This window comes from Hyposmocoma kahamanoa, unplaced genomic scaffold, assembly GCF_003589595.1.
Source record: "Hyposmocoma kahamanoa isolate Upper Pololo Valley unplaced genomic scaffold, ASM358959v1 63, whole genome shotgun sequence".
Classification (NCBI taxonomy): Eukaryota; Metazoa; Arthropoda; class Insecta; order Lepidoptera; family Cosmopterigidae; genus Hyposmocoma; species Hyposmocoma kahamanoa.
In genome coordinates this window covers 19,219,633-19,243,560 of record NW_020653851.1, presented here as the reverse complement: position 1 = coordinate 19,243,560, position 23,928 = coordinate 19,219,633, and the positions used below count along the sequence as shown (strand labels likewise).

Below are 23,928 nucleotides of genomic sequence, written 5' to 3'. Positions count from 1 at the left end.
TCAAAGAAGATGCTTTAGATCGTAAATGGATAAAGATAAAGATAAATTTATTTCAGCATAACTTAATCTAATTCTTAATCTAATATGAGATTGGTGCTATAAATTGCAAAAATTATATCAATGTTGCATTAATTCTAATTTTAAGCACGCTATATCGTGACAAAGTGACTTGACGGCGCCATCAAACAACGAAGAAAAGTAACAGACCGCGTACGCATGCACGTATCGAAGGTTTCAGAATTACGCTTTCTCTCAGTGTAATGTAATCCCTTTCCTGATGCGGAAGAGGTGGGTTTTGTTTGAAGGGCACGGCCGTTTATTATGACGTCGTTTGGAGACCTTGCACGGTTCGGTGCTTGGACGCATCCAGGCTGCGGTTACAACCACTCGGGATAGGTTTCAATGTCGCTCGTGGTGACATAAACGAGTTGTTGTTTAGAGTAGGTCTCGGGCGCTTGGCGACGTTAACAATAACATTTTAGAAAGTACATTAAGTATTTAAGTACAGTAAGCAAACATGAAATTGATGATTTGCTTATTGAACGAAGCTCTTACTGAGACAGTATAAGAAAAACTTCTTTAACACACGTTTATAGAGATTTGTTTCAGGAAACTGAAGTCAAATCGAGTACAGTGCGCGAAGAAATCATTTTGCTACGATCGTTTGATTGACAGCATCTGGTATAAAATGATGGATTGCGAATAGCAAATCTATGAGATCATAGAGACCGTAACTTTTGCCAGGCAACGAACTCTGTTGCTAGGCGGCGTATAACGGGTCAAATCACGGCAAAAATATTAAACCTTTAATTTAACAGATTATGAGATTCGTGATTGTTATTTTTTATGTGAAGCTTAAATGTAGTGTAGAACTTTTGAAGTAAATTTTCGATCGGCCGTTATTGTATGGCAATGTCATGTTGATAATTATGTAAAATATTATTTATCATAACAAATAAACATGTGCTGGACAATTACACCAATTACGTGGTCTCAAAATAGGGAATTCCTTGTACTATACGTACCAGAGCACCGGCTCATTAAACTTGCTGGAAGGTTGATCAAAGCGTTGTAGGAATAATTAGCAACGTACCAACTTTAGCTAATCATAGTACAAAATAGGTATTGCATACTCTAACAAATTGCACCTGCTCTTAATTAGTGTTTGTTTTATACTCCCATGTTAATGAAAAAAGTTTATTGCCTCCCTACACCCTTGCCATACATTTCTGCGCGTTGTTTCGAGTGCAGGAAAGGCCATTTAAAATTCCAACCCCTGTGAGGGTCACAAATGGAGCGTGAAAATGACGTGGGGTGTAGCAGTCAGTGTTTCATATGTCTATGTGACTTATGGTTAATTCACATTGTTAGTTAGTAGTAATGTGCTTCAACTTATTAAACTTTGAGGTTTAGGTTATTTTAAATACACCTCTACTACAAAGGTGTATATAGAATCCACTTAGTACAATACGATTCCTATAGGGGTTTGCTTTATGAAATTCGTTAATCGACAAACTAAGTCGAGTTATTAGACCTACACATTGGAAATAAAACGATTTTTTCTAACCTAAATCGCGTATACCTATTGGTTTTTCAAACGAACCATCGTTTTTGACCCTTTACAAGTCCTATGGTCACGGTTGACTGAGATTTTAAAACCATCATCTCACATCTAACATTAACTTTTGTAACTATAGTAAAATAATAGAATGGTTTGCATTAATATTAGACGTAACTGGTTGATAATGTTTGCAAAACCAAATAAACACAATTTCGATTCGTAAAAATATTTTCATATCCAATAGCCTGACAGGGTCGCCATGTGATAAAAAGATCGCTTCTTCTTGCAGAGGTGAGGTAGGATTTTGGAGAGAACTTAAATGCGACACATGTTTACTTGTCAACGCGTCGATCTATATTGATTGGAAACCAAGGTTACAATGTATGATTTAATATTGTGTACCATATATAGAAATCTCTTAGTCTAATTCAAAAGGTAGGTATCACTATATCACACATCAATAAATTTTAGTAGCTGTAGAGTTCGTCCAAGGAAGTACTGTCACCTTACCTACTTGTGCCAAATGTGAGTATTACTGCGTTCCCGTTTTGAAGAGTAAGGGTGCTGGTGAAATTGTCAAGTTATGTCTCAGGGCGCGGTGGCATCAGATCAGATTTTTCAAGATCTTTGAAATTTTAAGATCTGGCACTGCAACCGCTATGGATAGGCGTGCTGCATACCACCGAACACACGACTTGTTCATCCAGTCATCGTCATTCGGTATTATAAAAAAAATTGGACAATGAAGCGCCTAACTATTGTGATCGACTGTCGAGTCACGCAAAGCCTGGTTCTCCAGACATAACGCCTGATTGTTTCATCAGACGAGAAGCAGATCGTGGCCGAAGTACTCTTGCCATAGTAAAGTACGTACTATTGGGCAATTGGTGGTTTTTATAAACTATCACTAAACCAACTTTCTGTTGAAATCTTTTCAGATTATCTTCTTAACCTCCGCTCTAATACGTTAAATAATTTTTTTTTTCAAGTTAGAAGTAAAAGTGTGTTCTGTTATATATTAATCTAGTATTTTTTTTGTTCTTACTTTGCAGTACCAAAACGTATGATAAAACAGTCGAATCCATTATTAGTTTTACTTTTGCTTTGCTTTTATGTCTCTGTGTAGCGGCCTTATAGGATTTATGCGTGCGACCTCGCATAAAAGTTCTTTTAACTCTGTGCCATTCATTTTTCGAACCTTCATAGCTTATTGCACCTGGCAACTAACTGAGAATACACAGTTAGTATAACCCATTATTGTGGTTTGAATTAACGTCTTATTGCGCTTCAGTGAAACCTTTGAATTAAACGTGCACGATAGCTTAAGTTATATAGGTGAAATTGTTTTAAGTTAAGATTACTAAATATTTTTATGATTCACTTATTTAATATAATTAATTTAAGCATGAGATATACTATGTTTGAATCTTTATACTCCAACCAGTTTTAAATGCGATATCTTATCATTGACGGAACTTGGCGAATAGGTATAGCCCCCAGGTGCGTATGCGCACGCAATCCAAGAGTGCTCGACACTTGCGATTATCAGCGCTATAATTGCTCACTTTACTCGACAACGATGCTTGAATACAGTCCGCCGAGTTACGCGGGTCTGAATTTATGATCACAAATTGCTTGAACGATTGTAAGGACGTTCATCCTTTTGATTATTATCTTTTTGCTTGCATCGCGGCTCGATTTTCTTGACTTTGAGTACCAGCCCCCGTAGCATGCCGCGATAGAGCCAATATATCCACATTTAGCAGTCAAATGTGAGTGATAAGCATTTTAAAATTTTATTACAATACTTTACATGGCGAGCACCACGAAGTCATATTGTTGTGCATCGCGAGCACCGCGTCCGCAACCAATGGCTGCAAAACAATATCGCAGTGCCAAACATGGCCGCAAGGTCACAGCTGATTTTAAAACATTTTGACGGTTCTGCAAAGTAATTTTATCAACATAATAATTGAGCGCGAAAAACGAAATAAAAAGAAATAGTAAAAACAATGAAATTGATATATATATATATGATATATATATAAATTATTAGAAAAAGGTGAGGAGATTTTTTTTAATATAGTTCAATACATGAGAGTGATTAGAAATACGTAAATAATAACAAATATAATTTAAAATATGCAAAAAGTGACATTACAAAACCATTTTTCAAAACAAAAACCAATTCGCAATTTCATATCGTTAACCTTGTTCTTCAAAATGTATAACAACAGTTCGTTACCAAATAAACAAAGAACGAATGACTCTGTTCATTCAGTTTCATATATCAGATTCAGTATTCGCAATAAAAAAATAAATTTTAATAATGTCAACATATTTATTTTTATCAACGGAAATAAATATGTCACGGGGAAGTTTATCAAGGGTTTATCACACATTGCATGCCATGCTATGTCCACAGATGTTTATTTATTGTGTAGAAGATGTGCGAAAACTATTCACACAGCTTTATGCTCCGTTTATATAATGTTAGTTATTTGTAGTAAAAAACCCAAATATAATTATGTAGATTTATACGTGCGTAGCATTTGAAGTAGTCTTTTTGTAATACGCAAAAAACAAAGAAAAAATATTACGATACCAGCAGCGCACGTCAAGTGCGAAATTAATTGCGAGTCGCTTGTTAAACTAACGAAGAAAAAGATAATCCTGTTTGTAGCATAAATTGACCAGTTAATGTTTATATTACATACTGTACCGTATCAGAACAGCAAGAGTCTACACTCATTGGCATTGAGAAACATATCGAAGAAACATTCTGGAATGATCGACAAGTTTGATTTGTATCTTCTAACAAGTACTTGTCAAATGTACACACGTTGCTTGCCAAGGTACTTGCCAGGCAAGCGAACATGATCAGCATATCATTCTTATAGTGTTTTGAGAAATCTTAAAAAGTTCATGAAGTACATTCTAGTTTTGTGAGTTGGATGTGAATTGTTGAATGAACAATAACAAAGCGGACATGTTACTTGTTTGTTACTATGTACTGCTGGATTAACTTTATAACTTCTTTCATTCTTAGAAACCGCTTTTTGATGACCTCCGCGGTCGAGTGGCTTAGACACCGGTTTCATGGAGTCGCCATCTCTGAGGTCCCGGGTTTGATCCGCGGCCGGATCAATGCAGAAAAACTAAATTTTGTATGTTGTCTCGGATCTGGGTGTTTGTGATTCCGTTGTTGCTTCCTATTTCCATTACACTAGTGCTTTAGTTACTTACTTTGGGATCAGAGCAACGTACGTGACGTCTTATATTTATTTGTTTACAACAAAAATAAAAATTCTAAAAGTTGCGGTGTTATGTATTGTATTTTCGAATTTGTTTTTCTATATTTTTAACTAAAGAGATCATTTTTAACGTGTAGGCTCTAAAGATTTTAATTACTTACTGCAATAAAGCTTAAAGTATTCTGAGCATTATGTTCTGTTCAGTGTAACAGACTTCCTTTAATTGCCCTTGTCATGACATCTAAACTCGAGTCAACAACCCACTAGCAAAAAAGCCACAATAACTCCTCAATGATACTATGAGACTTCTCGAACCATGACGTAACGCTTAAGTGCCATCAAAATTATGGGATTTAAAACATCTAACGATCTGCAAATGTTTATTGTAAACGTGTGCTTAGATTTTTTGACAAATTTGTATTTATTCATGTTGTACCGGTAACGATGCTATTAAATAGACATTTTCAAGAAAGTTTTTTTTAGTTAAATTGTATTTGTAAGACTATTATAATAAATTATAAAATTAGTGGTGAAATTTGTATTGACTAAAACTGTTTTCCTCTTTCATTTTTAAGTACGTGCACACTTGCTCATATTATAGCCAGGCAACCATGTTGAATTTTTCCTACTTCGTTTTCAACTGTTCTGTGCAGTAAACATGTATTATTTTTAAGTTATTATTATCGGCGAGTTGGTATTATTTCGCAAGTCATTTGTTTCAAATTGCTTTCCATTGTATATCGCTTTATGTCTCTCATTAGAGCTTTACTTAAGGAAGTGCTGTCATTCGGTTGCCAATGCAAAGAACTCTCCATATAAAGAATTGACATTACGTTCTTTATTAACATCATTATGCTTAATCCCTTTTGCATTTTCATACACCTTAACAGCTATTGAAATCTTCGGGCAAGTCATTATGGTTGATGCAAAGGTTTATGTAAGCTGTAATAAATAACAGTCATACGTTTCGCATTAGCTGGAGGAAAAAAATCAATCACTTTTAAAACAGGTCAAGAACATAAAAAATAATACAAAGAACATAGTACACGATACAGAACTACACACATAGAATATCGCAGGACAAAAAAAAACCCAAAATGGCTACCACCAAAATGTAACAAAACAAAAACACTCATCAGGCAACATGCACACAAACTAGGAACGTCAAAGGCATTTTTGTACAGCACATAAATAAAAATATTTTATATTTACATGGCTCACGAAACTAAAATTTCACCAACACCTCATACTCCTGACAACGAACCATTTAGCTTTACCATTAAATGAATTATTTTTGTAGTAACATTAACTAATTTGTATCGTTCTCTTTGCTTACAATTTTAATAGGGAGTATGTATGGTAAAACAAACAGTTCGGTCGTCACGGAGTATGAAAAAAACCATAGCCAAAGAAGCCAAACGTTCCGAGGGTGGGCGTCTACCTGGAGTGTTGCTGCCTCTCGGAAGGCGGCGGAGATGGCGCGCGAGACGATGTAGCAGTCTGCAGATGCTCACGAGGTTCGGCCGTCGCTGGGCTGCCTGCGCCGCTACCGCCGAGCGCCAGCGCCAACCCGCTGAAGCTGCCGACACACCACCACGTCACCACAGCCCTAGCGTTGTGTATACACGCCTACCTGCTCCAAATTTATTTCCAATCCACTCAACAAAAAATCAGTGTATTGAAAACTAAAATTTTGATATACCAGTGATGAATGATGGAGCAGACAAGCCAATTCAACAGATGTTACTAAGTTCGAAATGCTAACTTCTATTTTGAAATGACCCTATCTTGGGTACTTCCCGTTAGGTGAGTCATAAACAACGACATGAAGAGTAGTAATATCATTGATATCCCGCCAAGTTTCACAATAACCAGTAATTGATACAGGCTGTAGTTTTTTATTAGGATGACAAACAGCCGAACAAAGCAGATCATTCTCAGCGGGGTGAAGGTACATACATTAAGCAGTGATGTTCAGTTAGTGGCAAGGTAACTGGGTGTAAGTTGTAAGGGTACGCAAGCAAGCATTCCAGACTAAGGTTAAATATTCGCCCTTACTTACAAATCTCATTATGCAAGAAAGATGAGCCTCATACATATGTTACAACATCCATCGATATTGAGAACACACTTATCATTTGCAATGTCAGCGTTGGACAGAGTCCATCTCATGTAACCAGAATTAATTAAAACAGTTCGAGAACAAAGAGTCATCTGTACGTCAGTTTGCAGGCAACGATGATATAAATCAGTCAGGTACCGCTACGGTTAGAGTTTATAATGATAAAAGCGATTCATATGCCAATCAGAGAGTCAAGGAATATTTAACGTAAGAGGAAGCTCGAACAGTATCTAGTCACGCAGCCAGCGGTGGGCGAGAACAAGCAATTAGCAGAGTCGTTCACGTCAACGAACTAGAAATATGTCGCACGAAACGCATCTAGCATGAATGGGATAAGAGACGTCATTAGACAAAGCAGCCAAAGCGACGTCAATGCCAAGGTTGCCCTTTGTCCTCTGAAATGTCTATCATTCCTGCAACAATTTGATTATGTTTCATTAGCCACACTGTCTATTAATTCGACAACACTAGTTTTGTGGTTTAGGTTCTACGGTTAAGGTTCTAAGTTGTTCAAATATTCTGACGCATATGGCTTGAATGATTGCATGTGTTCTATATACTGTGTAAAGAGTCGCTATCACCAAATCACAAGTCGCTCTTAATGAGTCGTCTATTGTAAACAATGATAACTGTCATACAACACATCACATTGTGAGAAATCTTACAAGTGATTTTTACGCATTTTTAAAAATAATTCAGACATTTATATTAATAAGTTTTTGAGATTGTGGGAGTTGGTAACGACTATTTTGCATGTTAACGTAAACAATTAAACTTTCTATAATAGCTAGACTTTATACACAATTCTCTAGAAATTAGAAATTTTAACAAAACACCTTAAAAAAGCGATACTGGTGCTAAAAATAGTATGATGATTTAACGAATCGACGGAGAAAACTACCTCTGAGGTGGACTTTGAAATATCGAAATATTACAAAGCACAGATATGCGTAACTTACGATTTGTAAGTTATTCGCCCAAAGGTAATAGTTAAGAATTCGAAAACTGTACTTTTAATGGTACAGCGAAATGGAATTGTTCGCCTCATAGTAGTATTCCAAAGTTAGGAGAGGTCACCTTTAAATATGCAATTCCGGAACAGGATTATCATTTAAAGTATATATATGACAATAAAAATAATGTAGGTTAATTAACATCTTAGGACAGACAATGTTCATTTCCGCGATAGTTAAATTTATAAAACCAGAAAATGCAAAGGTTAAATAACACTCGTGAGGTCACACGTTTGACGGAAGTTTGAATTCCAAACAAAGGACAGTAACACCAGTTAGGAAGTTTTTGCTATTCTAGTGGAACACAAAAAAAAAAAGAAACACCGAATACGACAAGATACTTGAAAGTCCTCGTCTTTTAACTGGCAAGTTTTTACATAGGGCGAACTATAAGTTTCCGGAACTGGCCACTTACATAAACAATATTTAAAAGGTAATTACAACATTTGAAAATGGAACTATTTGACTGTAGAATACAGTTTGTTTCATCTGACTGTCACTTGTTTTTACATTGTGGCGTCATTTTAGAAATTGGTTGTCTACATCACCACAGATTTAACTCGTGAAAATTTTCGTAGTAAAATTTTCTACGATTTTAAGTATAATTAAACAGCTCAGCGGAGTTTCGCTCGGCTTCAAACTGCTGTTGGCGATGAAGCACCATGCAAGATGACTATTTATAGCTGGTTTGCAAAATTCAAACGCAGTGGTGAGAATCTCAGTGACAAATTTCGTGATGGTCGCCCGTCCACTGCTGTGAACAACAAAAACATCGATGCTGTGCGCCGTACGATCAAAACAGGCATGTGACATATCATGAGATTTGGGCATCTTTAGGCATAGGCATGAGTCAAATACAATCAATACTACACAAACGTTTGGTTGTGAAAAAGCTGTGCTCTCAGTGGATCCCACACAATTTGAGTGAGGCTCAAAAAACGGATCGCGTCACTTGGTGCAATGCCATTTTTACCAGATTCAACAAAGGGGCGTCAAATTTGGTGTGGGACAGAATTACAGGTGACAAAACATGGATAGTTACGATCCCAAAGCAAAGCAGCAATCGAGCGTATGGGTCTTTCGAGGTGAGCCGAAACCAACCAAAGTGGCGCGCGTGCAAAGTGCTTCTAAGCAGATGATTCCTTCTTTTTTTAATAAAACTGGACACGTGGCTACTATTGCTTTAGAGAATCGTTGTACCGTGAATAGTGATTGGTACACGACCATTTGATTGCCGGAAATTATTGACAAACTCCGTAAAAATAACCGTAAACGCTATATCATCTTGCACCACGATAATGCCAGTTCTTACACGGCCAGACAGACAAATGAATTTTTGAAGGTGAACAATGTTGACCTTATGAGCCATCTCGCGTACAGTTCCGACCTGGCACCTTGTAAATTTTATTTATTTCCAAAAATTAAGTTAAAGTTAACTAGGTACGCGGTCACAATTTCCATCACCTGAAGAGGCTGTCGAAGAGTATGCAAAATATGTTTCAGAGATTGTCACGGAGGAGTGGCATAAATGTTTTCAAAATTGGTTCATAAAAGTGCATTAACGCTAACGGAGAATATTTTGAGAAACAATAAATTCAATTCGAGTTCTTAGGTTTTCGCGATTGTTACACGTAGGAAATGAAACTATTTTTCCGGATTTAAATCGCGTATATTTGTTTTTTCAAACAAACCGACGTTTCGGGCCCTTTACAGGTCCCATGGTATTTTTTCTTATTCATTCCGGAAACTTATAGTGCGTCCAACGTATGTATGAAAAAAGTTTATCGAAAATGGCGAGAAACGCAGCACGCGAAACAAATGACATTCTTTCGAGAAAATCTTTTGAAATTGTGCGTTACTTTACAGGCTATGTAAATTGAAGAAATCTTTGGATGACGCAAACGAATCGTACTTGGAGCACGTATTGATAATGATACCTCTGTGGAAATCATGCGTCGTTAGCATGAAGATGAATAAACGATTTAGTAGAAAAATGTAATATACATGTTAAAGAACGTGCATACATTGACGTCAAAGCAATGACGAACAATAAGAAGTAAATGTACAAAAACAATAGAACTAAAACGTTTCCTACGGAAGAACATTTCAGACACCGAAATCTACAGGAACACAGGGAACACTGTAATACAGACGACACAATGCACAATCGAACAGCTGTTACTGGTGACCATACAAAAATTTAGGTAATTACAGGAAAAAAACCGAGAAATCTATCACACCGTAATGCGACAGTTTTTACTGCACTGATGTCGTGCAAGCATGTGACCCCGCAGAATATGTATGCTTTATAAAAAGAGTTAATGATAGACAATGCCAAGCCCGTTTTAGATTCATTTGAAGGACCTAGCCTTGTAATTACGTCGCAGAGGCCTTGAGAGTTCGCCGTAAAGCATGCTTTAAGTAACAGTTGAAAAATAGGCAGAAAGACGTAACGTCTTGGTTTTCGTTTCCAAAAAGATCTTGAACATTAATGGTATACAGTGTGTATTTATTTGCACACGGATTGCATCATTCAATTGTTAGGACACTTTATTTTAAAGTCCGCAAACAACAAGGTCAAAAATGAAGGTGTAATTAAAAGTGAATTCAGACCTGACTGACCCAATTATAAAGTGTCTAATTTCCAAGTACATTATAATGAAATGATAATAATCTGTCAGATAACTACAATAATTATCTGGTCTCAAAACTAGTGAATTCCCAGTGCTACGAGTAGGTACCAGAGTAGAAATCAATACGAGGCACAATTCAAAACACCCAGATCAGAACGATCTAAAATAGTTTCCCTAAGTTGACTTGACGGGAAACAAAATCCAGGACCTCCTCATCCAGGGCGCGCAGCGCAAGCCGTTGCGCCACCTAGGTCATCCAATACTTACGGGTTTTAGTGGATAATAAATGTATTTTATCGATGATAAATTTATAAACACCTTTCAACCATTTAAAATTGTGATTGTGTTTTTTACAGCAAATTTTGTTACTAATTTTATTGTACGTCATTCTAATTACTAATGCAATAAGTAAACTCTATCAAGATTTCAAAGAACTATGGTTTAGATTGAAATACAAAACAAAGAGTATGGTAGTAACAGTGAGTTGCACTGAAGTGCAGGCACAATAGTAATGACTCATCGATTCAAATGACAGCCTTATACCTCTGCACGCTATTCCTTTATAGACTTTAACATTTACTTTATGGCTTTGCTTACATGAAGTGCCTTGTTGAATGTTGTGTCTATCACGACACGATAAAGAACACGGTGGTCTAAGAATTTTAGAGCATTCATTCTTGCCTAATACTCTGGTAATCATAAACAACTAGTGTTGCCGAGGTCCTCCAGTTGAAAATCACGTGTCTTAACTCAAAAAGTTACGTTTTTGCATCAAAAGTTACATTTCAGTTTAAAAAAAAAAAACAAAGTGTAAATGTTTATGATACATACATATGTTAAAATTGTTACAAAAAGCGCTTCTTTTATGTATGGTGTCAAGCTGTTCTTAAAAATATTACTATGTACTGTACAGATTGATATAAAATCGTGCTGCAAAGTAGTGTGTTCAAGAAAAATCGAGCTTGAAACAGTAACAGGTAGATTTCATTTTGCTTGCGTCGTCTCTGAGTTACTTTATTCTCTAATTTAGGTGCGTTTGTAAATTTCAGGATTTACAATAAAAATGTAGTTGAACTTAAAAATTGTCAAAGTTCTTCAAAAAATAAAAACTTGCCTTATAAACAAAAGTTACGTACTACATAAGTGGGTCAAAAGTTACGAAAAATGTAAGAAACGTAACAATCTGCTAACATTATAAAAGACGTTAGGCAAAGTAAATGTAACTTCTAATGATTGCTTACGTCACTAAACAGCTGTGTTGATTGACAACATACTCGTGTTTTCTTAATCGCACACTCATAGTACACCACAGTCGTGGATGCCAAATATTTATACTATTTTCGACAGATTAGCCAAAAATTTATAGCATTACATACGGAAATTAATCAAACCGCCACGTTTCTGTGTTTGACAGATATTAGACCATTTGGCAATTCACCAAGTAACATTGGTACTAATACGTACCACGGCAAAAAGCAGTAATGCGAAGGTAATTCATTAAAGTTAAATGTTATCTAAAAGGACAACAAATGTTAAATATCATATAATGTGAGTTTTTATATCGTAATAGCAACAGAAAACGACGAATTGAGCTGATCTATGTCGGCCATGTTGCAAATAACATTAGCGGTAAATGTTAATGCAGTTGTTAGTGTAAATCGGCTGGCTATTAATGTAAGCGAAGTTTTTGATTATATCTATGTAACAATATTTCAAACAAAACATTCTACGCCACAATGGTTAGTAAACGGTACAAGTAATAAGTAGGAACAGATAAATAACAGAAACGTGAAATACCAACAAATGCTAAAGAATCGATCTACTTCAGGGTAAAATATCCCACGATAACCTTCAACAGGCGTCAAACGGTTTGATTGTGTAATATCGAAGCTAAGACAAACAATGGTACCCTTTGAGGGACGCAGTAAATCATAAATGTGGTCGTTTGTGGCGCGTGCGCATGCGATAACCTATCAACAATGGTTTGGTATCCTTGGGAATTAAACTTTAAACAAGATGTAATAAAGAGCCTTTTAACATGTCCATTAGACAGGCTGGTCTCTTTGTCGAGTCAGTGGACCGTGTTTATAATAAATGGTTGGGAACAGTCAGCCTTTATTTGGCGTCACGTTTACTACGAACTTTATCCTGTAACATGATAATGATAACGTATGAAAACGTAAGTCACATATCGTCGTTTTACTTTCTCAAATTCGTAAAAGAGCTGAAACGCAAAGAATGCGTTGCATATACAAATGCAGGCTGATTTCTTATCACGTTTCCTTCATATTCACACTGGCTTTTGCCTATTCTTAAAGTAATGCATCCAAATTAACACCCTTGATAAGAAATTTATAATAAATAGAAAGTTTTGGCATCTCCTGAACAATAATAACTCTTTTTATAACTTCTATCCTAATTTGCTCTGTATTGTGTAATTGTTTCTAGGAATAAAACAAAAGCCTGTTTTGTTTATGATTCGATTTATATTGCAATTCTTAAATAATATTTCATGCAATCGTTGCATAATGAGGGTTTTTAATGTCGTGTAACGTGTTTAGGCCACGAGGGTTTGCCGAGTGGTCTAAGTAATAGGTACCAGATTTAAAGACCTAATTATGTAATGGTTGCATACAGTACTTTTTCAACGAGTAAATAATGTATATTTTGTTAACAAGCTATGATAACAAACTCAAACGAAAGCCAAACAAACGCTAAAAAAACAAAAAACGATAGCATAGAATTGACTGAGTAGGTATCGCATATATGTATGTTAACCATATGGTTAACATACATATACATTGACCGGACCATAAAGTTTATTAAAAGAATATTCTTTTAATAAACTTTATGGTCCGGTTGCAAGACCTTTAAGTCAATTTAACCAATCAGGAGGCAGTAGAGCGTCTGAGTAGCGCCATATTTGATATTTTAATTAGAAAAAATACGACGCTCTTTTTTTGAAACTCATTTAGTTCTGTACCTCAAATATAAGAAAATTTACCACAGATAACAGAATTTTATTTTAGAACTAAAGAGACCACCTTTATGATATGGTTTATGAAATTACAATTGATAGATTAAAGTCAAAGAGTAGAAAAAATAATTGATGTGTTTTTTGAGTAATATCGAGTGTAGCTAAAACGATATTTTTCCATTTCGACCTTCGCTTAAAAACATGCGACTTTACTGACATTAATATTATCGTCATACCTATGGCCGTAAACCGATAATAATATAAAAAAAATAAATGCAAACAAGTATCGTGTAATACAACGTGATCAATTAAAATATTGTGATTAATCCAATAAGCTATACGGGACGACGGAAATCATTATGTAAGTAGGTAATACAAGTAGGGTAATAATAAAGAATTATATGAACAACAGAAATAATGTAAACATTTGGAAATCCGTCTGAATAACGTGGGTGTTAAAAACAAGCTATTATGTAATTACGAGATATCGATAGACCTAATTGTGAGTTACCCCAATAATATAAAATAAAATATTGCCTGCTGCCAAAGAAGCCATGTAAGTCTTATTTGTCTACTTTGTATTATCACTGTTTTATTTTGTGTGCAATAAAGCTTATTCTATTATATTCTTAAAGGAATCACAAGATTTTCAGAGTTGCACCAAGTGTCCTTATGTAAATTTTATGCATTATTAAAAAGTAAACCTATAAAGCTTTTTTTGCGAACTTGTCGTATTTTTGAAAGAATTTGTACAGGGAAATACTGCCTCACCTATTTCCGCCAAGCAGTAATGTGAGCATTACTGCGTTCCAGTTTAGAACGGTATAAGGGTGCTGGTGAAATTACAGGCACATGGGATTTGTCCATTTATGTATCAGAGTGACGGGGACTGTGCCAGTTCCCCACAGATCTTGCCGACGCTAAAGTTCTAAGTTGCACTGCATCTGCTATGGACAGGCGTGCTTCCGTGGCCGAACAGTTAACCATGCTGGTCTGCTACACAGAAGTGCCGGGTTCCCGAAGGAAAAATATTAGTATAGCCTACATTTATTTCTCTGGTGTAATTTGTGGTTGTCTACGGCTGTCCAAAGCACCCGCGATTCAGGTTTTCCCTATTGCTAGGCTATGAGTGTGTGCGTTATTCACATACTACCAAGCGCACAACTTCGTCCCGTCACTTTGGATCGTCTATAATTTTTGTAAATTTGGGAATAATTTTTTTGGACTTGTCTTTGACAAACCTGCATCTATTTTTATCGATTATGTTACTATGAGAAGTCAATAAAGTTGACTAAAGCAAAAATTATAAAACAAAATTGGAAATGAAGTTATTTTCTTTTTTTAATCTAAATCGCGTATTTGTTATTACAGTATTTGTTGTTTCAAACAAACCACCATTTCGGGCTCTTTATAGGTCTCATGGTGACGGCTGACAGAGATAGCACAGTCAACAACCAGTTATGTTTAATATTAATGAAAACCACCATATTCTGAAAATAAAGTTATTAAATTAAATGCCTGTTTTTTTTCTTTTAACATAAAACATTTCAGTTTACGCTGTACACGATTTAGAAAAGATTTCAACAATATTTCAAAAAATTGTTTTATTTTCAATGTGTAACAATCGTGAAAACGCAAGAACTCGATATCATAAAACAAATGTTAAAGAATTAAAGACCGAATCGAGTTAGGTAAAGATCACAGCCTTCCACTTGCTACGAGCTTAATCTTTTGCCTCATCAACACGCATCAATGCTTTCAAACAAGCTTGTCGGTTAAGAGTATTCTTGACTTGATCTTTCTTTAGGATGTTCTAGTAAGTTTGCCGTGGTCTGCCCTTAGCAACTTGTTCGCTCATGCACGCCTTATAAATTTGTTACGTGAATCTTCTTCCAAAACAATTCCCAGTACTGAGAGTATCAGAGCAACTAAATTAACCCCGAGACATTACTACACAGAACACCCAGACCAAAACCAATGAAGTTTGTTTCCCAAATTAGTTCTACCGGGAATCGCATCCGGGATCTTATCCAACGCCCACAGTACTAGCCGCTGGGTCATCGAAGCTCTCCAACAGTTTGTTTTATTTATATGAATGATGATTTGGTTTATAACAAAATAACCTGGTCTAAAAGTGACATTAAAGTTGTCAATCTAAGACAAAGGAAAGCGACAAAGACTGTGTTATGATCTGTACAAAGCCAACACATGTCTGCAGCAAACGTGCTTGTTTTTGTTATTCTTTCATATTATTTTATTGTTTTTATTACATTATAATGCCTTTACAACGTTGGTTTGTGTTCGATATTTCCATTTATAGTCAGAAAAAATGCCAAACGACTGGCATTGGACGGCTTAAACGTTACATGAAATGACGACGTTTCATAAAATGGACCAACGCGATGCGTCCAATCCTGTCATCGTCCAACGACAGCTCTACCAAATCTGTTAACTTTCAGCATTTGTTAGAGACATCCGGAGTGCAGACTTGCGAAATCATTCACGTTTTAGTACCTAAATGTATATTTTCGTTTCGGCTCCAGTCAGGCGCCACGTGTTCACCTTGACCGTAGCGGGCGATTCGACAAGCCAGATAAAGATGAACCTTAGCAAGTGATACTTTATACAAGTTGCAGCATTGACCCTCGAAGTTCCTTTTAAAATGGTCTTGGACTTTTGTGATGGCATCTTTATTTGATATTTATAATAAAATAAGTTAGGCAGTCAAATTGGTCGTTGGGATGCAAGTTAACGGTTATGTAGTTAAGCTCCAACTTAAACATTTTAAATTGAAGGAATAGACGTAATGAAAAAGCAATTAAAAGATTTAAATGCAATTATTGATGGGAGCCAAATACGTAATAGCATACAACATTTACATTTCCAAACAGAAGGTAACAGTAAAGTCTATTTTGATCGTCATCAAACCATGACTCATCAGAAAGGCTGATTGTTACCATTTCTCAGCAACTTATAGCGTTCGTAAACAAGCGAAGCCCATTAGCTTTATGACCAATCCGCTGCAAAGCCACAATACGGAAACGAGTGGATTAATAACCCTCTTAGATGAAGGTAATTATAGCATTGTGACATCGTAAGTGCGACTGTGATGTAAAAGTGAACTTGAATTGGTAATTTAAAAGAAAAGTGAGCGGTCGATAAAGGTCGCGTCGGCCGGTTAAATTATTGACTGTGTCTAGACTTTCACAATGTCTCCAAGATAACCTTCGACACGGAGTAACGTGTGATGTGTAAACAAATCGTAAGGAAAATTGCGTGTGGGCTCGTGTGTACAAACATCAGAAGTAGCTATTGGATGTTTCCAAACAATTTTTTACTAGATTGATTGAGCTTTAGGGTTTCTGATTCCAGTAAGGAACATTTCCTGAATATTACGCTGTTACATTTTTTCAATATTAAAATAGTTCAATGGACTTAATGAATGTTCTACTTGTGCATTTATAAACTAAAAGCATTTTCTTCTGATGATGGATCAGGGTCACAGATGATTATTACATAATTTAATTATGTCCTACTGTTCGTTTACAATCGCCTACTCATTTACCGAATCATCCTAAGCCCACGCGTATCTAAAATGAATTTCGCATTATGAACAGAAAACGCTCGTGAACATAATTGCAAAAATAGCTTTCTGCACTTCCACGCAAAACAAGCCACAACCTTGAGACAGCTGGTTAAAATATATGTATTACTGACGCGAAGTCCGAATACCGTGAGATGTTTAAAGTGTAACTTTACGTTCAGAAATAGATTCTATTTTGTCAGATTGTTGCGGAATTACCTACACAAAATATGATGTGTCAAAATGTATGTGCAAAATTTGGATTATTAAATTTTATTTAAGTAATATCCATCGTTAGCCAAAAACTACACGACAATGTTTGACAAAACAGAAGGATACAAAATATTAAGAAGATTGATAGAAAGAAAAACTAAATGTAACACAGATAGACGACGTTAGAAATTAATAGATGAATGACTCATGAGCTCAAACTTGATTGCAGTATATTATTAGCCAACTAGGCGACAAAACAAGAAGTATATAATAAAACCGCTGACAAGTTGCAGCGATCGCCACCCACGGCGTACCGAATTAGAATAATGACGAATACTGAGGCACAAGCATGGCGAGACGTGGATGATAAACGACCGAGAGTCTTGTCAGCCCTAACAATTGATGAATCGACAAAACCTTGCGGATTGCCGAAAAACAAAACATATTTAACTAATAGAGACGACGTTAATCAAAATAAAAAGTTTTGGAACGATTTCAATAAGATACTCGAAGTGGTACACGAGATGATAAAAAATACTTGGGATTACCCATCACCTGTTTACATAAATAACAAAATTGTCAAACATTTAGGATAGTCTTCAACAACAAGATAATGAATAATTTACTAGTTGTACAATTAAGTAAACAATCGCTTACAAAAATGAAGCGTGATTCAATAATTACATAAGAGACTAGTAACAGGATTACGTTAATAGTATTATATCGGAAGGTAAACTGTCCCAAAATTTAATAGGTAGAAATAGGATCAACTGTGTTCAAATGGAAAGTATAAGAGTAAAGTGACACCCTGGCTGACGAGCTGTGAAGGACGCGCATTACGCCTTGACAGTAGGGGTGGAATCACACAGGGTAACGACCTGTGAATACAAGACTTTTGTGGGGTGGTTTAGTATAAATGATTTACGATTAATCATATGGTGAAAGAATAATGTTTCTGTTAAAGGCAAGGTGCTTGAACTGAACACAAGTGCTTGGGTTTGTACGGGGTCGTTTTGTTAAGAAGTAAATGTTTATTTAAGCTCAATGTAAATAGGGACAAAAGTATTAAAGGTACGAATGTAATTTGCTGCACAATTGGGTAGAGCCGGTTTCATAAAATACATAAATGCAAGCAAGATTTCTGTTAACGACAGAAGTAATAACAAATAGTAGATTGATTGCTGTTTTGGTATTGTAAAAATAAAAAACATGCTATTGTAAAAAATTGTAGAACCGCTTAGGATAATATAATGCTTGGTTTCCCGCTGCCCTGGAGTGATTTGACACCAAGGCCGCACGCTAGGCCGTATAATGAACTTTCTAGTTGCTTCCGGGTACCAAATGTGTTGTAAATTCTTTTTTTGTATTGGAAGAACCATTAGGAAGGTCATCGACCAGTGCTGATGGATTTGACTATCATAATGATTAACGATTTGTGCAAACATTTTAATTTCCGTTTTCATTTATGATACAATGTTTAAGGGGATGTAGAATTAGGAACAGTTTACATTTGCAATAATAATGTAATACAATAAAGAATACTAACACAGTAAAAAGGAACGAGTGACGACTTCGTTACTGACAGGGCCAGCAGAGAAAAGATCTCGATGGGTTTGACAACGAGTTGTGGGAAATCGCCAAAAACAGAAAACAATAGAGGATTTTGGAGGAGACCTTTGGTCACAATACGTTCAAGCCGAAATCCCATTATTGTTCATCAATTATAGAGACTTGAATAGTCTATATGTGTTACTTGAAGTTTAAGTAAATATTCGCATTAGTGGGTTCGCGGTAGTGTGTAACTAACCACCGTTAACCACCGTTCCCGCGTTTCCACCGAAAAGTGGCGAGTCGTTTAGTCGGTGCGAGTCCGACACAACCCGTCACTCCCCGGGCGGAGAGTAACCATGAGGATTTCCAGGCGTAAAAAAATAAAATAAAATATGCACGGCTTATTCTCGTGTGACGTTATCACTCATCTGCACTAAGTGATTCATTGCGTGAACAAAAGTTTTAATAAAAAAAAAATCTATTAGAACAAGGTTGTTTACTTTAATAACCTAAAATACTATAACTTTTCTTGATAAGTTACGGAAAATTGTACATAAATAAATTTGCTGAACGGACATTTAAATATTTAATTTAAATCGAATGCACTAGAATGGTCGCGACTGTTCTCCATCCACTATAGCTACCAACCGAAATAAAATCGAAATTGACAAAAATGATAATAAAACCAATTGTCTCCACTAGTGCGGTCAGTGAACTCAATGTACAGAAAGTACCATAGGCATCATCTTTATTTTTAAAATAATCGATGTTCGATCAGGTGAGTTCATCGAACCTTCTAGAAACCTGTCAACAGGCGCTTGTATAAATACGCGTAACGTTGTTAAAGCTCATGTCACTTCATGTGTAAGGAAGCCTTAGGACGATGGTGATTGGCCTCGAAATAGATACTCGTTAACGAACTTCAAAATTAGGACAGATTATTTGACATTAGCGCTAATATTTTTAAGGTATTTTAACGTTTGTAGTTTAATAAAAAAGATTCATAGTCATGTGTACAGAAAATTCAAGAAGGTAAACAGAAAGATGAAATTTCGAAACGTCAACAAAAACAAGCTAATATAATTGGTATGCTTTTTTATATATATTTCTGTTCTTTTTATGGTGCCAATACAAGAAGAAGTCGTGCGCCTGATGGTAAGCGATACGCCTATTCACAACTAATGTCACTCGGAGCTTTCAACTGCAAAGACTCGAGGAGCAGTGCCCCTCACCTTGAAACATAAAGTAGTCTAGTCCCATGTGCCTGCAGTTTCACTAACACCTTTATCCTGCAAAACCGACACAGTAATGCACACATGGCTTGGTGATTCTTTTACGAAAATGTTTTGTTTAGGGAATAGTTTTTGATTTACAGCGAAAACATTGTTCAATTTTAACTACATAAAATGTTTTATTTTTAACTATGTACGAAGTGATCATAAATAAAATATTACATAATCAGCTACATAAACTAAACACAAACACATGTGGCAACATGACAATGCGTTACTCGTATGTGTATTTATTTATTAATGCCAATTTTATGTGGGTGACTGGCAACATATGAACAAGTGTGTTAACGCCTGAAGAAAATTTTGCATAACCAATAAATATTCTTAGCCATTTGGTCGTGTGTACCGTAAAATTATACGACGCATTGTTATTTGGAAAGGCATAACCAATATGTACGTTTATGATTAAGTCAAGGATGTACTAGGTATAACGACCGAATACCTCTTCTAACATTTCACTATATTCTTTATTGTCTACTTATATTGTGTTCAGGAGGTTCATCTGGAGATTGCTTGTCAATAGGATTCTCTAGCAACTGCAGTTCTTTTCCTTCCCTATCCTTAAGACTACAGTACATTACCTTATTCCTTCCTCACTCACTCGCTACCAAATTTCTCCCTCGCGCCCTTTGTTTTCGACACAAATCTCTCATGCCTAGTGCATAAAATCTAATATATATAGGGGTATTGTGGACTCGGCGATTCCGCAAGGTAAGGGGTATGGCCTTGGAGCGACAGCAGAGGGCGTACAGTTACCGTCGGTCAGACGCACCTCACCTTCAGTTGTAGCGGTTTCCCGTGACACTGAATCATGGAGATAAAAATCCTGCGTATTGGAACGCTTCCGTTTTTTAAAATCCGATTTGCTAGCAGTCGAAGTGGTCGCAATGACTAAAAAAATGGTCGGATAAGATATATCTTATTATATTACTAATATCTTACTATATTTTTCCAATAATATGTTATTACCTAATAAAGAATTTAGGGAAGTGTTGCTTTCCGCAGTACATGCTAATAAAGCGTTTAGCATTAGCTAGATTTAGAAGCTGTCTGTGAAGTATTTGCAGTCACCTCACCACCTTTATGGCACATTAACGCTAAGTGTTACTGTTACGCGAAAATTAGCGAGAAATAGCCGAGTAAATTGAGAGAAAGACGTCACACGTATTGTTCGAAATATTTGCTCAGCGAAAAGGAAACATCATAAATTCAAAAGTAATAAATGATTTCCACTTATAACATTGGAAGTGTTGATACGTAAATATCGTCCCAACATCTTGCAAAAATAGAGCTCGTATCCAAATAATATACTCACACACCTAAACACATTAATATGGACTGTATTAGCATAGCTACTTCATTGGCATACAATGATATTAGGTTAAACTTCAGAACTCTATATATGTGAAGCAAGTTACCAATTATTAATAAAGAATTTTGACGTTGTTATCTTAATGTGTGGCCTTCAACACATACGTAAGTACTTGAAATATTTATTACATTTACAGAATACTAATTTCTTTCCATTTTGAAATTAAAATCTCGAAAACCAAAGCTTGAAATAGGAAGCATTACACATATTTAGAAAGACGGGAAAACTTCCTTGTTCATTATTCCCGTATTTTTAGAAATGGAATTCCAAAGATTACAATCTGATCAGTGAAAATAACAGAGGTATAAAATAAAAAGAAAGCGAGACGAATTGTAACTTTGGAGGTGACGTCACGATGCGAGACTGGTGAGATCATTCTGACCTTGAAAGCTCCCCGCCGGGACGTGGGGTTCAAAAAAATATTTGTTGTTATCATGCAGCTTTTTGTTGAGTATTTTGATGGTGCCATAGCTATTTTAAAGCTGACAATTGGGACTGGGACATGCGGTTCACGTTTTTGCTCCAAGTTTTGGATGGCGTCATGTGTATTATGCGTAGTGTTCGTAGCACTTGAAATACTCTCGTAAACTGTATAAAGAGTTATTGTCAGTATCTGTTTACAAATAAAGATCAGTTCATTATTGGACTCCGCTAATTTCAGTGTTACAAACAATATTAATACAGAAAGGACGGTTGCAAACATACAAAACTTGCAAAATATATTTACACCACTTAATTAGAATGGCTTAATAAAATTATATCAAAGTGAAGCAATTTCGTACTCGATGGCAACATAACTTTATGAAAACGATTACTTAAAAGAACATTAACAAAAGGATAAAAGGAAAAACTTGATGGTGTTCAAATCGCGAATTGAAAAGAGAGAACAATGACTGTACAAAACAATTCAAACAAAATTCGTACAAGCACACAGAGGGTTTAGTATATTATTGCATGCTTCACAATAGCACGTATATAAAAAATAGGCCTTACATAACTCATTATGGCGCAGCAATTACTTGATTGTTAACAAATTGTTGATTCATCGGGTTGTGGATGTTTTTTCAGGTTAAGCTATGTGGGACAGTGCAAGAGAGGTAGGCAGGCAATACGTTACTCTCTTTATCTCTTTGACAGCTTCAAGGCGTTATAACCATGGACACAAATATTTGATTATATTAAAATGGGAGCAGAACCCACAAACACATAAAACCATGAATAAGCCCAACATTAAAATTTAAGCTCGAAAAAATTTGATGTTTTGTACCACCTGATTGGTTATTGGACCAACGTGGCGGACAGGGGGACCCGTGTACAGTAGTCGTGAGATATAAAGGGTACAAATTCAGTTGCAATTTTACCCATTGTAAAATGTTAATAATATTATTAGTCAATCAGTCTAAGGCATAGAGCGGAAACCCATATAAAATGCGTAAAGTAATAAATAATAACTAGTTAAATATGACAAGAATATATCACATTGTCACAAAGGTCAACTAGACAGTAGGCGGTGAGCCGGACAGTTGGAAGGACAATCTGTGGTAGACCTTATTACTATATTGACCGTTGTCAGGTGGACATTACAATTAACAATATTGGACTTCAACCGATAATACAGATCTAGATACTGTATGCTAAGGTGATTGTAGCCCACAGTTTCCAAAACACGATTATACGTAATTTGGCAAACACAGAATCATCTTCATCAGCCTATCTTTCCCTTGTTAGAAAATCCAGAATAATTTAGATAAATAATAATAATAATGTGCCAGATAACCATATCAATTACCTGATCACAAGAGAACAGAATTCACTCTGGTACACTGCCCGAAACAACCAGACTGAAACCGATGTACAAAAGTCCATTTTTTGATCGTGCCTAAATTGAACGCGACGCTTCCTCATCCTGCGTCCATAATGCAAACCGTTGGGTCATCGAGGTCGTCAAAAACTAAATTATCATGAGCGCTGTTGACTAAATATTGCAAAACGATCTAAATACTTTTTATTACTCTTTATTTATTTAAGGACTTGTATTATTAAATAGCGAATACGAAAGTTTCGTTTTCTAGGTTTCACCGGGAATATACAGACGCAATACCTATAAAACTCGATTATGACTAACTTACGAATGAAAGTAACCAATTTACTTTTACACAATGCAATGGGTGCGTAAGGCCTGATACGTAAATCTACTTTTGTATTAGTTTCCTGGCATCAATCAGGGCAGTAATAACTGCAATTTATCTTTGACACGTAACATTGCAACTGCAGCAGTGTTATGATACGTACAGTGAAATTACTCTATACAACGATATATTGTGTCAGCTTTATACGGGCGGGACGTAATTGTCAAA

The 23,928-nt window shown here is 35.8% G+C and overlaps 1 protein-coding gene across 2 annotated transcripts in view; it reads right to left on the bottom strand.

The window, feature by feature from the left end:
- The window catches only part of LOC113230210 (protein bunched, class 2/F/G isoform-like), a 172,685-nt gene that overhangs the window by 73,646 nt on the left and 75,111 nt on the right, over positions 1-23,928 (bottom strand). The window contains exon 2 of one of the 2 annotated variants that reach the window (XM_026464028.1): positions 6,257-6,394. The exons of the other annotated variant lie outside the window; for it this stretch is intronic. Within the exon in view, the coding sequence (XP_026319813.1) occupies positions 6,257-6,394 (138 nt within the window). The remainder of the gene's footprint in view (positions 1-6,256; positions 6,395-23,928) is intronic. 2 annotated transcript variants of the gene reach the window in all.